This window comes from Adiantum capillus-veneris, chromosome 11, assembly GCF_014529385.1.
Source record: "Adiantum capillus-veneris isolate H3 chromosome 11, ASM1452938v2, whole genome shotgun sequence".
NCBI classification, from domain to species: Eukaryota; Viridiplantae; Streptophyta; class Polypodiopsida; order Polypodiales; family Pteridaceae; genus Adiantum; species Adiantum capillus-veneris.
This window is the reverse complement of record NC_140941.1, coordinates 3,866,286-3,879,440: the sequence shown is the minus strand read 5'-3', so window position 1 is coordinate 3,879,440 and position 13,155 is coordinate 3,866,286. Positions and strand designations below refer to the sequence as shown.

Here is a 13,155-nt window from a genome sequence, read left to right as displayed (position 1 = left end):
TTAGGTTAGAGGCGCTCTTCCTTTCCAGCGCATGGTATTCACACTATTTGTGTCTTTCTTCTTAATTTTCTTTTCTCTTGCGTCTTCAAGCCATTTAGGAAAGCCTTTTATTTTGTTATGGGGGCCTCGGGGAGGTATTACTCCATGTGTGAAGAAGCAGTATTCCAATGCATAGCCAGCACAATATGGAGATCAGTGATGGCCAATGGACGGTTGGTTAGATGCGTATATTACTGAGTGTTCAATGGCGTGATCCATCTTAATCACGGGGTTCGTCATTGTTTCAAGGAAAAATTACCAAAATACCCCTCTAATTCGTGGAAATTCCCAAAATACACTTCAAATTTCAAAAATTCCAAAATACCTCTGGTTGTGAGAGTAAATTTATCCAAAAATTAAAAAAATTGTAGCTTTTCATAAGAAGACTGATTGTCTATGAATACAAGATACTAAAACTAGAATTTGAGTTGGTTATGTAGGCTTTGCAGATGAATTGCTTTATTATTTCTAGACATAATTGTCTTTTTTTGGGAGGTAATTTGTGACAAATTACATGCTAAGCACTAGAAAACGGATATACATTGTCAGAAAAGAATAAAGATTAGGAAATAGTGAACAATCCAGCTAAAATAGATACAAGGGTATTTTGGGAATTTTTGAAATTTTAGGGGTATTTTGGGAATTTCCACAAATTGGAGGGGTATTTTGGTAATTTTCCCTTGTTTCAATGGTATGTCCACTAGCCTAGGGTAAGTTTTGATGTAAGTTTTGATATGTATGAGCAAGTGCACTCTGTCCCGACATGATTGGCTTTTAAGCAACTTTTCAGAACTATAATATTCAGGGTCCTAAACAGCGACAGCTTGGAGCAATATGAGTCATGACTGACTACAAGCCTGGACCTCCACGTACCACCCTGACGTACCACCACCACAGTCTGGATGCACGCGCCAGCTTCCTACTCCTCCACCTTCACCCAGCATTGAGCAGCCAGCTTCTTGCATCACTCTCTGTAATCACCTACTTAGATGGCGCAAGCAGTAAGCCATGACGAGGTTCCGCACTACCGGCGCTTCGCGCTACCAGCCTCTATGCTTTTTCTTTTTCTGCTGATGCTAGTGTCCCTGCGGCTCATGATTCCTAGCGCTTGGCTGCTTCGTTCTGATCACGGGAGCTCCACTCAGCAAGGCGCTACCGCTAATTTGAACAAGAGTATTAATTTTCCCCTAAACATCCCATCGTGTCCGAAGGCGTACCACCATTTTTGTTCTTTTGTGAGTGGTGTCCCATCGATTTCACTGTTGCCTGCAATGCCGCCGTGCCCATGCAGCATGCGTGATCGACGCTCCAGCTCGCAGCTCGAGTCCGCGTTCATTCGCCCGCATGTGAACTCGTGGACTGTTTCTTGTGTGTGTGTGTGTGTGTGTGTGTGTGTGTGAGAGAGAGAGAGAGAGAGAGAGAGAGAGAGAGAGAGAGAGAGAGAGCTGCTTGCAGGTGGAGTCGATCAAGTCGGCAGCTACTTCTCAGATGTTGGCACGTTGGAGAAACAGGTAGTATGTTAGTTACCTAGCACTGCACGCGCGCAGCCCGCCCACCAATTGATTATTGCTTTGATACAGAACCCAAGTTTACTGTGCGCTGATAACATCTCTAATGAGAATGATATTGCAGGGAATGCGGATGCTGCTTGCAGAAAATCCGGCGAAGGTACGCAACAGCTTGGAGGGAAGAGTAAAAGGGAGGTCAAGAGAAGGGATGCAGAAGGATCAGCCGGGGTCGCGGCCGCCGGTGTGCCACAACGAATGTCCGCGCTGCCAGGGAGGCGCCTGCGTGGCCCGGCCTTCCTTTTCACGCGGGGTCTCCTCAGGCTCTTCTGTTCAGCGTGCAGTTTGGACCTGCGCCTGCCTGCACGCCTGATCTACTGCCTAACGCTTGCCTAGTACAGGTCCCGTATCTCATCTTTCGCTATTCCTGCTTTTTCGGTCTAACTGTGAAAGAGAGAGAGAGAGAGAGGGGGGCGGGGGGGGGGGGGGGGGGAGGGAGGGAGAGAGGGGTCAGGGATTTCATGTGAAAGAGGGTAGTACTGTTCTTTGCACACACTCGCCCGCCTCTTTGCTCGAACACGGGCAATGGTTAAGAATAGGGAATAGACAAAACTCGAGACAGTGGAGCTTGCTTTAAGAATAATGTGTCACTATAGTTGATGTATGTGTGTTACTACCCCTCCCGCATGAATGTCCCGCATGAGCTGGGGCCTTATGAAATGACGCAAGGGGAGGCGTGATTGTGAAGATAGGTCGTGGCTATAATAAACGAGTGAATGCAAGGGAGCCATCACAATGTCACATCTATCACTTCATCACTTCTCTAATCGTTTCATCACAAGATAGGGCACCTGAGCCCTATCTTGGTTTCCTTAGATATTGCCATACATGTCCCCTAAGTATGTATGTAAGGTAAAGGTGGAAATCCCAATATAGGGGCCTCGACCAGCCCTTGAGAAAAACGAAAACTCATGCAAAGCTTTTTACAGAAACTAAATGTCTAGGCTACTAATTATCTCTCTCTCTCTCTCTCTCTCTCTCTCTCTCTCTCTCTCTTTGATTGAAGATTGCAAAGTCATGATCCCTCAGGTCTGCTATCTGCTAGATATACGCAAAAAACTTATCTCTATATCCAAGCTCTGTATCAAGGCTTGAAGATGGATCTCTCTCTCCTTGGATGCCGTATTCAATATCGCCATCTTAGTGAAAACATTCTCTCTCTCTTTTATTCTCTCCATGCCCTTGGCCGTTGAAATAGTTCTGCATATGCTTTTGCTCCAATTCCAATACTCTTGTGCAATAAAAGCCTTTCAAGTGGCACTATAGGTTTTGTCGTATTTTCAAGCATGCTCTCCATCATGTGAGAATATGCAAATTAGCTCTAAAACTACTTTCCTATTGACTTCTTTTTCACTCCGCATTCCCTACCTCTTGTTCACTCAAATTTGTGGGATTGAGTTAGATATCGGACTGCATGTAGATGTGGTAGTACCCCTCCACCTAGTCACCCGGTTCACAACATTGATTAAACACATAAATGTTTAATCATAGAAAAAGGTTAACCATTTGAAGACAATGCATAGGTTTTCACCTCATGACGTGTCGTCTGCGTGCTAATCTGCATCCATGCACATGGTGATTGAAGCTTTGATATGCTTAAACATTAAATTGTTTAAATCAAACACCCATATACCTGACCATGCATGTGACCTACTAGGTTGGTCATCACCAATCTCACATTCATGGAGAGTCCAGTATTTACCTAGCATACCCAAATTTATGTGGTCCTTTTCCATGTTGAATATCTTGCTAGTCATATGCATTTTCTTATATTTATCTATTTTTATTAGAAAATTTGTCCAACCTCTATTATTTTCAACACACAAAACATGGGTTGAAAATCAGACTAGGTGGCTTGTCCAACCAAGGTAGTCACTATAGTTTCAATGCCTTCTATGATCTCTATAATTGAAGGGGTATCCTACACAAATTTAGCATCCCCCAACCACCCACATCAAAATGGAATTGCCTAAAGAAAAATAGCACTCTTGCCAATTTCTTCTATGCTATTCTTGCCCAAACTCAACTATCTCCAGACTATAGCATAGACTTAGTATATGTGTCTTGTTATCTCCAAAATCATAATTACAAATCTACCCTTTAAGTATAGTTTCAATGCCTTTTATGACCTCTATAATGGAAGGGGTATCCTGCACAACTTTAGCATTACCCAATCATCTACATCAAAATGGCATTATCGAAAAAAATAGCATTCTTGTCAATGTCTCTTATGCTATTCTTGTCCAAATTCAACTATCTCCAGACTATTGGATAGAGCTAGTATATGTGGCTTGTTATCTCCAAAATCATAATTACAAATCTACCCTTTAAGGTGATAAACCCTACGCTTTTTGGCTTGGCCCACCGCCAACTCTCACCCATGTCTGTATATTTGTCTTCCCCACCTCTACCCTTGACACCAATACTTGGTCCCATGAATTGGCTACTCCAAGCACTCGCACCATCTTTGTTGGCTATGGATAACATTGCTATTGAATAATATAAATTATTTAATCCTCTCAGGCACACCTTTCACGATCATTAAGTTGGTTTCTAGGAGAATATCCTTGTCATCTCTTCACTATGGACTCCATTTAAGGTTATCTTACCATTGGAGCAACCACCCTCTTCAACCCTTCACCCTCCCTCTCATTTGGTCTCATGATTGGTCCCTCCTATGCATCACATGAAAGGTATGCTCTCTACCACCTCCTCCTCTTATGTCCCTTTATACATGGCTTCCTCAAACGTGCCTGCCACCTTCGAACTCTACGCAAGGCTCATTTGACATGACGGACCTCTCCTTTAATTGTTTCATTTGCACCTCTACTTTCTACTTTCTCACCCACCATGTTTTCTTCTTTAGCTCTAGCAACACCTAAATGAGAGACACTTGTAAACGTACCCACACATTTTAACATGGCTAAGGTTAAATTACCCTCCTTATATGAAGTTTCATCTCATCAATTATTCTCCTCAACCTCTTCATATATGTAATTTGATTCCATCCTAACTTTCTACATGTTGCTTCTTTTGACCTCCTCTTCAAATTAGAACATTCTTCTATAGAGGTGCGATACATTGCCGCATCTCTTGTCCCTTGCAAGATCTTACGGCTCTGCCAGCTGTTCCATATCAAGCTCCATACAACGCGGTTCCATATTTCAATGGATTGAGGACCTATTTCATTCTATTGGGACAACCAATTGGAAAATGCTCTTCCTTATGCCTCTCAAGTCCAAATAAAATAGTTCGCATATCTGCATCACCTATCATGCTTTGAAGGAATTAATAAAAAAATGGTTTCATCTTATTTTTCTACATTTCTATAGTATGTAATTAAGTTCACCACCATGCTAAGTCAACTGATTGAGCCAAACTGGCATCAAGTGTGATACTTGGTTTTTCATCCCAAAGTCAAGGTTTAGGATAGATCTTCTCACAAAATTTACCTTATATTTCTCATCTCATTACTTGTCATGTCCTCCTACTTAAGGGGGTATAAAATAGTTAGGAGCATACACATGAACCAATATCACCTAGCTCATTGAAGAAATAATCTCTCTTATATTGCAACCTCTTTTACATTATCTCTCATAATTGCCTCTCCTTATCCACACACACACACACACACACACACACACTCACACACATGTTTTTTAATCATCTTATTTGGTAAGATCAAGATTCATTGGTCACCTTTGTTTGGGATTTTTTCCACTGTGCACATTACTACTTCACTATCTCTTCTCTTGGAGTAGAATTTTCATTTTCATTTTCTTTGACCTATGATAGGAAGTATGATACCCTAGCCAGTAGGATATACACAAGTGCCCTTAACAATGCCCCAAGCTAACATTTGTAATGTGCACATAATTTGTCCATTGATGGAGTTGATCAACAGTCTAGTCATTGGTTCACTTGGAAGTTTATTGTTTTCATATTTTTGGGGACCAACTCATGTCATCTCTTGTGAAAAGATGCCCTTCAATTCACCTTCCCTCTTTAAGTGAGTGTATGTTTGTACATAATGTGCATTTGTAAATATGATCGCATGGATTGGACAGAGTTGATGTCATCTCTAAATTAGATGTGGATGCCATCGATGCTATGTTTGAGTGTGTATGTCATTGATGATGTTATGCCTCCATATTTTTCCACCTCTCACACTACAAGGGGCTCTTCATAGTTATGATATATGTACCAACGTAGGCGAGTTGAGGTTTTTAATGTGTGGGGTGTCAAAATGAGCATCTTAAGCTATGTCTCAACAAAAATGTCAATATGAACCCATATCGACTAAGATAAAGATGTTCATAATGATGCCCATTGATTGTGATAAAGATGTTTCATAACCATATTTATCAACGCACATATCGATTTTTGCAATTAAAAACTTTAGGGGTGACAACACTAGAAGTACTCTCCAACCCAATTAGACCTTGTAGACAATACTAATGCATAGAGAAATTGAAGAACCATGACATGCCATTTAGAAAGTTAAGATGACACAAAACTTGAAGAGAATTTGTGTCTCATTGCTATAAAATTGTTATATACATTGAATATGTTGAATTGCAAGAATGGGCCAATGCCTAAGTGACATAATATATATATATATATATATATATATATATACAAATTTTGAAGTACAATAGCCATGTTATTCCTAATAGACACATATACATGTACTAAAAAAGAAATATATCAATGTGCATGTGTGCACTACTCTAATGAAGAGATATTGTCATGTTATAATAGCGTTAAGTTGCACTTTGTTAATACAAAATAAATTAAAAAAAGTTTACATAACAAAACTGAATAGAGACACACAAAATAAAATAAATGTAGATAGTGTTCAAATTTCTTGTAGCTTATGACATTGGGATAAGATCTCAAAATGTCCACAAGTGCATTGAGACGTTTTTTGCACCATCGTTTAAAAGAAAATTCTCAAAAATTCAACCATAAAAGCAATGCTCAAGTGATGCAAATTGCGCTATTTCCCAAGTGATAACTCTCCAACTAAACTCGCACTTAAGTGCCCTCTTTCCCTTAGCTCCACTTGTCTGGGTTTTTGTGCCATTCTTTTTGGTATTTTTTTGTCTTGTTTATCAAGCCAAGATTTCTTGTCTTTTTCCTACTATAATGATTCATATAGTTCTAAGAACTTGTGCTTGCATCTGTTTTGTGGAGAAGCAATTCTCCACACTTTCCATGTAAAAGGCATCATAAAGAAGGTTGATGACCTTCTTCTTGTTGGTCAAATGGTAATTATTCTAATTTTTTCATGATATGGTGAAGAAAGACCTACAAGTAGAATTTTCACATGGTATTAACAACCTTTCTACCCTATTCATTGATGTGTCATTGGTATCATGATATATGGTGGAAAGAACTCTGCACACAGATTGCGACAGTATGGAGGAGTCACACCATGGGTCTTGCGACAGGCATGAAGCTAGGGTGATAGAGACTCCAAGCAAGGAGCCTCGAGTGGTGTATTCTATGGTGTTAATCAAGGAGTGGCCAACTATTGAGTAAAAGCCCAAGCAGATGGCCACTCTGTAGCAGATGTGGGAGTGGGAAGAAAAGGGGGAGGTATCGATGCTTAGCGGCTACAAGGTGGAGTGGAAGCATCTGTGGCATCGCCTGCATAGTATCCACCTCCTCCAACATTAGAAATTTTACCCACAAGGACTCACTTGAGCATTTGGTGGAGGCAAATGATGCAAAGCACTACAATCGCTTTTAAGATGTAGAGGTGAAGGGGATAGGTAATGTGGTTGACCAAAACCATGGTGGTAGGGTGAGAGAGATGGACGTTGTGATTGGGTAGTTCCATGAGATGGTAAAGGGTAAGGTCCGTGTAAACGAGTTAGAACCCTGAGTCAACTAAGGTGAATCTTCTCATACCACCTACTTTGGTAAGAAGTGCTCCATGTCCCCCTTGCCATGACTGCCCATGTGTGAATGTATGTTAGAATTGAAAAATGTGAAAAAAGAGAAAGAAACAAAAGGCGGGTGCAAGAATGATGGCCAGTTTGTGTAATAAACAAGTAAACTTAACGATAAAAACCATTTTGCTTCAAAAAATTTAAAAACCATCACAATCGGTAGTTTTCTCAACATTTCACTTATCAAACTTAAACTTATACAAAAGAAAAATATATTCTTTAATTGCAATAAAACATATCTAGCTAGTTGCAATAGCAGAGAAAATACTGAAATATAGTGTATTGACACACTACAACACGCCTTACGAAAATAGCTTGTTTTAAAAATAAAAGGCCCAAGAATAAGCATTGGAATCACTGTCGGCATCATATCATCGATATATGTACCGATATAGCTACCACCGAAAAAATCGATGGAGCTTACATCGTTATACGTGTCTCAATATGCGTCGGTCTAGAATTTTTCCATACTGATGCATATTCCGAGGCTTATAACAACGCTTAAACCGATACCTGTACTGGCGAAAAAGCTTGTAAGTTTTCTTTTAATTTGAAGCTAAAGAGAGAGTGTATACAGATTAGCAAAATTGTAAGAAGAACAAAACCACAAAATCAAAAGCTTAAACATGACAACTTCCCAAAAGCATAACCATAACGTTGACTCTCAAACCATAGATACAACGGCATGAAGATTTTATAGCCATAATTAAAACATGACTTGAAAACCATAAAACCATAAACATAAGGCACTTGCCATACCATAACCATAACCATGACCTGCTTGTCATACCATAACCATAACAACCATACCATCATTGCAAAACCATGACCATAACCTGATTTCCAAACCATAACCATAACTTGATTGTCAAACCCTAATCATAACATGATTGACGGCCTCTCCCTCCTCATGTCGAAGTGTGTCGTAGTCTCTACTTCCAAGATGTGACGCTCCAGCAAACTCCAAATGTGCTCTAGCTGAATCTCTTTGCTCCAACAAACTCTAAACGTGCTCTAGCTCCATCTCTCTTGTGTCTTTCATGCAATCCACTCTCACTTCTCTGCGTCCAACCATATATGTCGGATTTGTATTGCCATCCTTGTACCTATCTCTCGCCTCTGAACGACGGTGTGACATTGTGGCAATTGCCACACTCAAAATCTAGTCATTTGAGACTGGATCGTACCCCTCTGCCGGTCTGTACTCTCTTTGAATGACCTCGACGATGTAACTCTTTCTTTGAATATCCCAAATCTCCATCACACAGTGGCAAAAATGAACTCTATAGAGCTGTTCTTCTTTGTTCCATGGCCTTTTTAACTCTATCTGCCACAACAGCCGCATCCTAGCTCTTGTACACCTAGCTAGGATAATGCTCGTGTGATCCTCGAGGTGTACGTGGTGTGCCAATCGATGAACTATCTACTAAAGAGAGTGATGGATGCTCTCTCGGTGGTGTGGACGCATCGGTAGAACGATGCCTACCTCGTCTCAAAGATGAACCACCCATCGGTGTAGGGGGTACACTCGACCGAGGTGTGGGGCCGATCGATGTAGGGATAACACTAGTCCTAGGTGTAGGGGCGGCGTAGTAGGTCTAGAGGAACCAACAGCCCAAAGGTTTTGTGCATAACTACCCTTCTCTAGTGTGAACTGTGAAAAAAAGGAGCCCATGTATTCGGGTGACATGCCCGCCGAAGTGACAAGAAAACAAAAATTAGAAGAGTATGTATCGTTGTTTATCGGTCATGGCTATAGATGCACAAATAACACAGATACAATTCATTAGTTTACAAAAGAAACGCTTAAGCAATGCAAATAACAAAGAAACAAAGTTGTAGAATCTATCCAGTATTGTGGACTAATTAAAAGAGTTTAATAAAAGAGTTTCTAGCAAAAATCAGTAGTCAATCTCTCATCTTCTATGAGAGCGGATGCACCAAAGATGTCTATCTCAATCTGTACTTCTGCATTTTTGTCATCAAACTCCACTTCTTTATCGCTCTCCGCATCAATTTCAAAATTTGAAAGCTATGTACTTTTCTGGGACGATCAGTGACAACAACAAATAGCCCTTCTTGATAGCTAGCCATGGTGGAAGATTATAATTCACCAAGCAAATACGCCACATGCTCCACGACAAACTCCATAATCCAAATGGGTTTGCTCCATCCATTGCCAGACCAAAGAGGATACATCAAGGCTCATCCTTGTAGGCCAACTTTCCTCTATGAGCTTCCATGCACGAGAGTTAGTAGGTACTCGCATCACATCAACTATCAATCTAATAGTTGAGTGCCATGTCATCAAAGAGGCTATAGACTTGTATCTGAACATGCTCTTTATTCTTGGAATGATAGAAAAGTATCGAAGGACACTTGTAGGGATAAATTTTCATCGTGTGTCCTCTCTATACCTAGTTCGATCCACAATTTGGGACACTGTTCCAAATTTTCATACTCATTGCAAAAGAGTATACAATCATTAGGGAATGCATGTATTTTGTGGTAATCCAAGCCCAAGTTAGTAAGAAGCGTTTTAGCAGCTAGACGGGTAGGGGGCTTGTGATTGCCTTTCGAGAAGATTTTCTTGAGAAACCTGTTGTTACATCAACAAATGAGCACAACGATCATATTATTGAACTTTAATTTGCACTTTGGCATGCTTAGGATACAATGTATTTACTTGATAAGCTCTGCGATGTAGACCACCCGTAGACACCCTGCAAATTAAGCATTGCCAAAGCGGTACGGAGAGCTGATATTTTTGCACCATTGTGAAGCGGCATACCACTATAAGAGGTTGTGTGCACTTGTGACGCTATTAGCAACGGAAATACATTGGGTTTTTATACTCCTCGGTGTCGATAAGACCGTCGCTAACAACGTCGATACAGGAACGTCGTTATGGGCGTCGCTATATAGTGATGCATATAGAGACAACCATAGTGACGCTTACAGGCTACCTATAGCGATGTTCATAGCGACGCTGCAGAGCCTTATATAGTGACGGTTATAGCGACGCTTGAGAGTTAAAAAAATTGGATGCTCTGCCACCCATCAACCATATTGAATATTTCAATAATAGAGTAAACCTAAATGAATCCAAGATAAGCCCAGATTCACCTTTGAAAGAAAGTGCAAGCTTAGATATAGACCCAGAGTAGTCACCCACAAGACAATATAACCATTAACTCTATCATCCATAGTATTGTTTGCGAAATAAAGATACAAAACTGACAAAAGTAAATTGGTGAAAGTAAATCAATGACAATTGTACACATCATAGGAAAAATCACTTGATTGTTAAACTTTGCAAATGTATAGTTACAACACCGTTGTCAGTATTGAGAAAATATACATGGTTTTCCAATAGTTACAAAAAGATGTATACAGGTCATCTCATGATACATATGCTATGACAAAAGGACACTAATGCTATCTAGCTACGGCTATAGACTGACGTCGTCTAATCAGATGTCTCATCGCGTCCAAGCAGCCTATCTGTCGGATTCTGCAAAAAAAACATTAAGACAACTTTTTGTAAGTATAAACATATAATCTACAAAGCGATACAACAAATAGAAAAGAGTAAACACTAATACTAACCATGCCGCCGCGATAAATCAAAATGTCCATCAGGTCGTTTAAGCCCTTCCTGCTGCCTGCGTACTCGCGCTCGTACGGTGTGGGGTCACATCCTATCATAGACCACTCTCAAAACATACAAAGAATCCAATATGTTAGAATTAAAAAACCCCTAAACCCTAAACTATCAAACCTAAAGAGCAATGCTAAAACACTTACAAAATCGGCCTCAAATGATGTCCACCTACCGCTCCCCAAGTGGTGCGAGCTCCTTGCCTCTACTCATGCTTTGGCTGCCTCCTTTTGTGGCTTCCACTTGTCAGGATTCTCGCGCGCTGCTTTTTGCGCATTCTTCCAATCTTCTTTAACCAGCCAATCTGGTCTATTCCACCCATGCTTTATTGCCTTTTTGCACTTCAGAATGCTTGTTCTTGCACTATTCGCGCATTCGAACCTTCTCAGGTCTTCATTGAAGCAGTCATCCCGTGTTGAAATGGGAAACTCGTCATGCAGCATGCTAAAGAGTCTGTCTTCTAAATCACTTGGTACTTCGCTCCAGGTGTTTAGTATGTAGTGTCTAAACACCTGAGAGCAAAGACCACGCATGCGCGAGATCACCTTCTTGCCTTCATCATCCAAGATGATGCCGTCGCTGGAGTCGACGGAGTAAGGCAAGTCCTCTTGCCGGTGACGCGTGAACCTGGGTGTCCTGCCAGGGGTCTCTAGCGGCGTGCCGATGGGGGTACGGACGTTAGATGTCTCCACTGGAGTCTGGGCCCCGAAGCAAGGAGTGTCTATTGGGGTGACTCTCGAAGGAGTATGTAGTGGTGTGCAGCTGCTAGGAATGGCCGCCAGCCGTGCAAAACCTCTTGTAGATGGTGATGCCGTGGTTGGTGGGGAGGGGCGGGCAAAGAAGGGGAGGGTAAAGAGCCTCGTTGAACATGAGGTGGCGTCAAGGCATCGGTGGCGGCATCCCCACAAAAACCACCGCATCCACCACTAGAGCATCAGTGCCTAAACGAGTGTGAAGATCGTCTCGTTGACACCGAAGATTCGGAGCGTGCTGAATTCTCTGAAACAGAGGGATATATTAAAGGAGTAAGAACACGTGATGGTGCTCCAGAGCGATGACGATCCTCATACCACTGCCTCTGCTAGGGTGACAAAGAAGAAAGAAACTCATCATCATCCATACCTGCATTAAACACTCGAACATTTAATCTTAATATTGAATGAATGGAGAAGAAAACATGGACAAGTAGAGAGAGAGAGAGAGAGAGAGAGAGAGAGGACTCATAAAGGGGGAGGGATTCCTGTGTAGAGAGATTCCGTTGAAGTTCTTGTGAATATGTAAAAGCACTACGCTCCAAGTGCAATGGAGACTGAAGCTGCAATTGCGAAGGTGATCTGTCTCTGCTCATAGATGTTGCTTGCCCCACCACTAGATCTAGTTGATCGGGTGAAAGAGACGCTAAGAAGCAGTAGTAGTGCTTCTTAGCGTCTCTTTCACCCGATCAACTAGATCTAGCGGTGGGACAATCAGCATCTATGAGCAGAGACATATCACTTCCTTCGCGATTGCAGCTTCAGTCTCCATCGCACTCAGAGCGCAGTGCTCGTTGTCCCTGCTTGTGAGAACATACCTAGAGCATACGTACTTGGAGTGGACGCAAAGACTATTAAATACAATGACAAAATGACACATATAGATAGGAATGGAAAAAAAGCCACGTGAATATAATATATATTATAAAATGAAGCAAAATTGTTCAAACACAATTATCATGGCTTTAAGAGGTCTCTCTCTCATCCTCGCATAGCTCAACATAACTTCCTATATCTATATAGAGATCTCCGTTTAGACAGATGTCCTTCGTTTCATTTTGTAGATCCTCTGCATGCACCCCATAGAGAGTAGCAGCTTGATGCTCATCTGGCACCACCTTAACGGCTTCTAACTGAGCATCTTCTCCCATCTCCCCCATTGATGCCACTGTGATTGGCAC

At 41.3% G+C, this 13,155-nt stretch overlaps 1 protein-coding gene across 2 annotated transcripts in view; it reads left to right on the top strand.

Moving 5' to 3' along the window:
- Positions 1-909: 909 nt before the first annotated feature.
- The window catches only part of LOC147446826 (uncharacterized), a 58,190-nt gene continuing 45,944 nt past the window's right edge, over positions 910-13,155 (top strand). The window contains exons 1-3 of one of the 2 annotated variants that reach the window (XM_086524190.1): positions 910-1,212; positions 1,495-1,550; positions 1,672-1,945. In XM_086524190.1, the coding sequence (XP_086380316.1) occupies positions 1,029-1,212; positions 1,495-1,550; positions 1,672-1,917 (486 nt within the window). In that variant the 5' untranslated portion in view covers positions 910-1,028 and the 3' untranslated portion in view covers positions 1,918-1,945. The remainder of the gene's footprint in view (positions 1,213-1,494; positions 1,551-1,671; positions 1,946-13,155) is intronic. The other variant, XM_086524189.1, reaches the window with a different exon arrangement.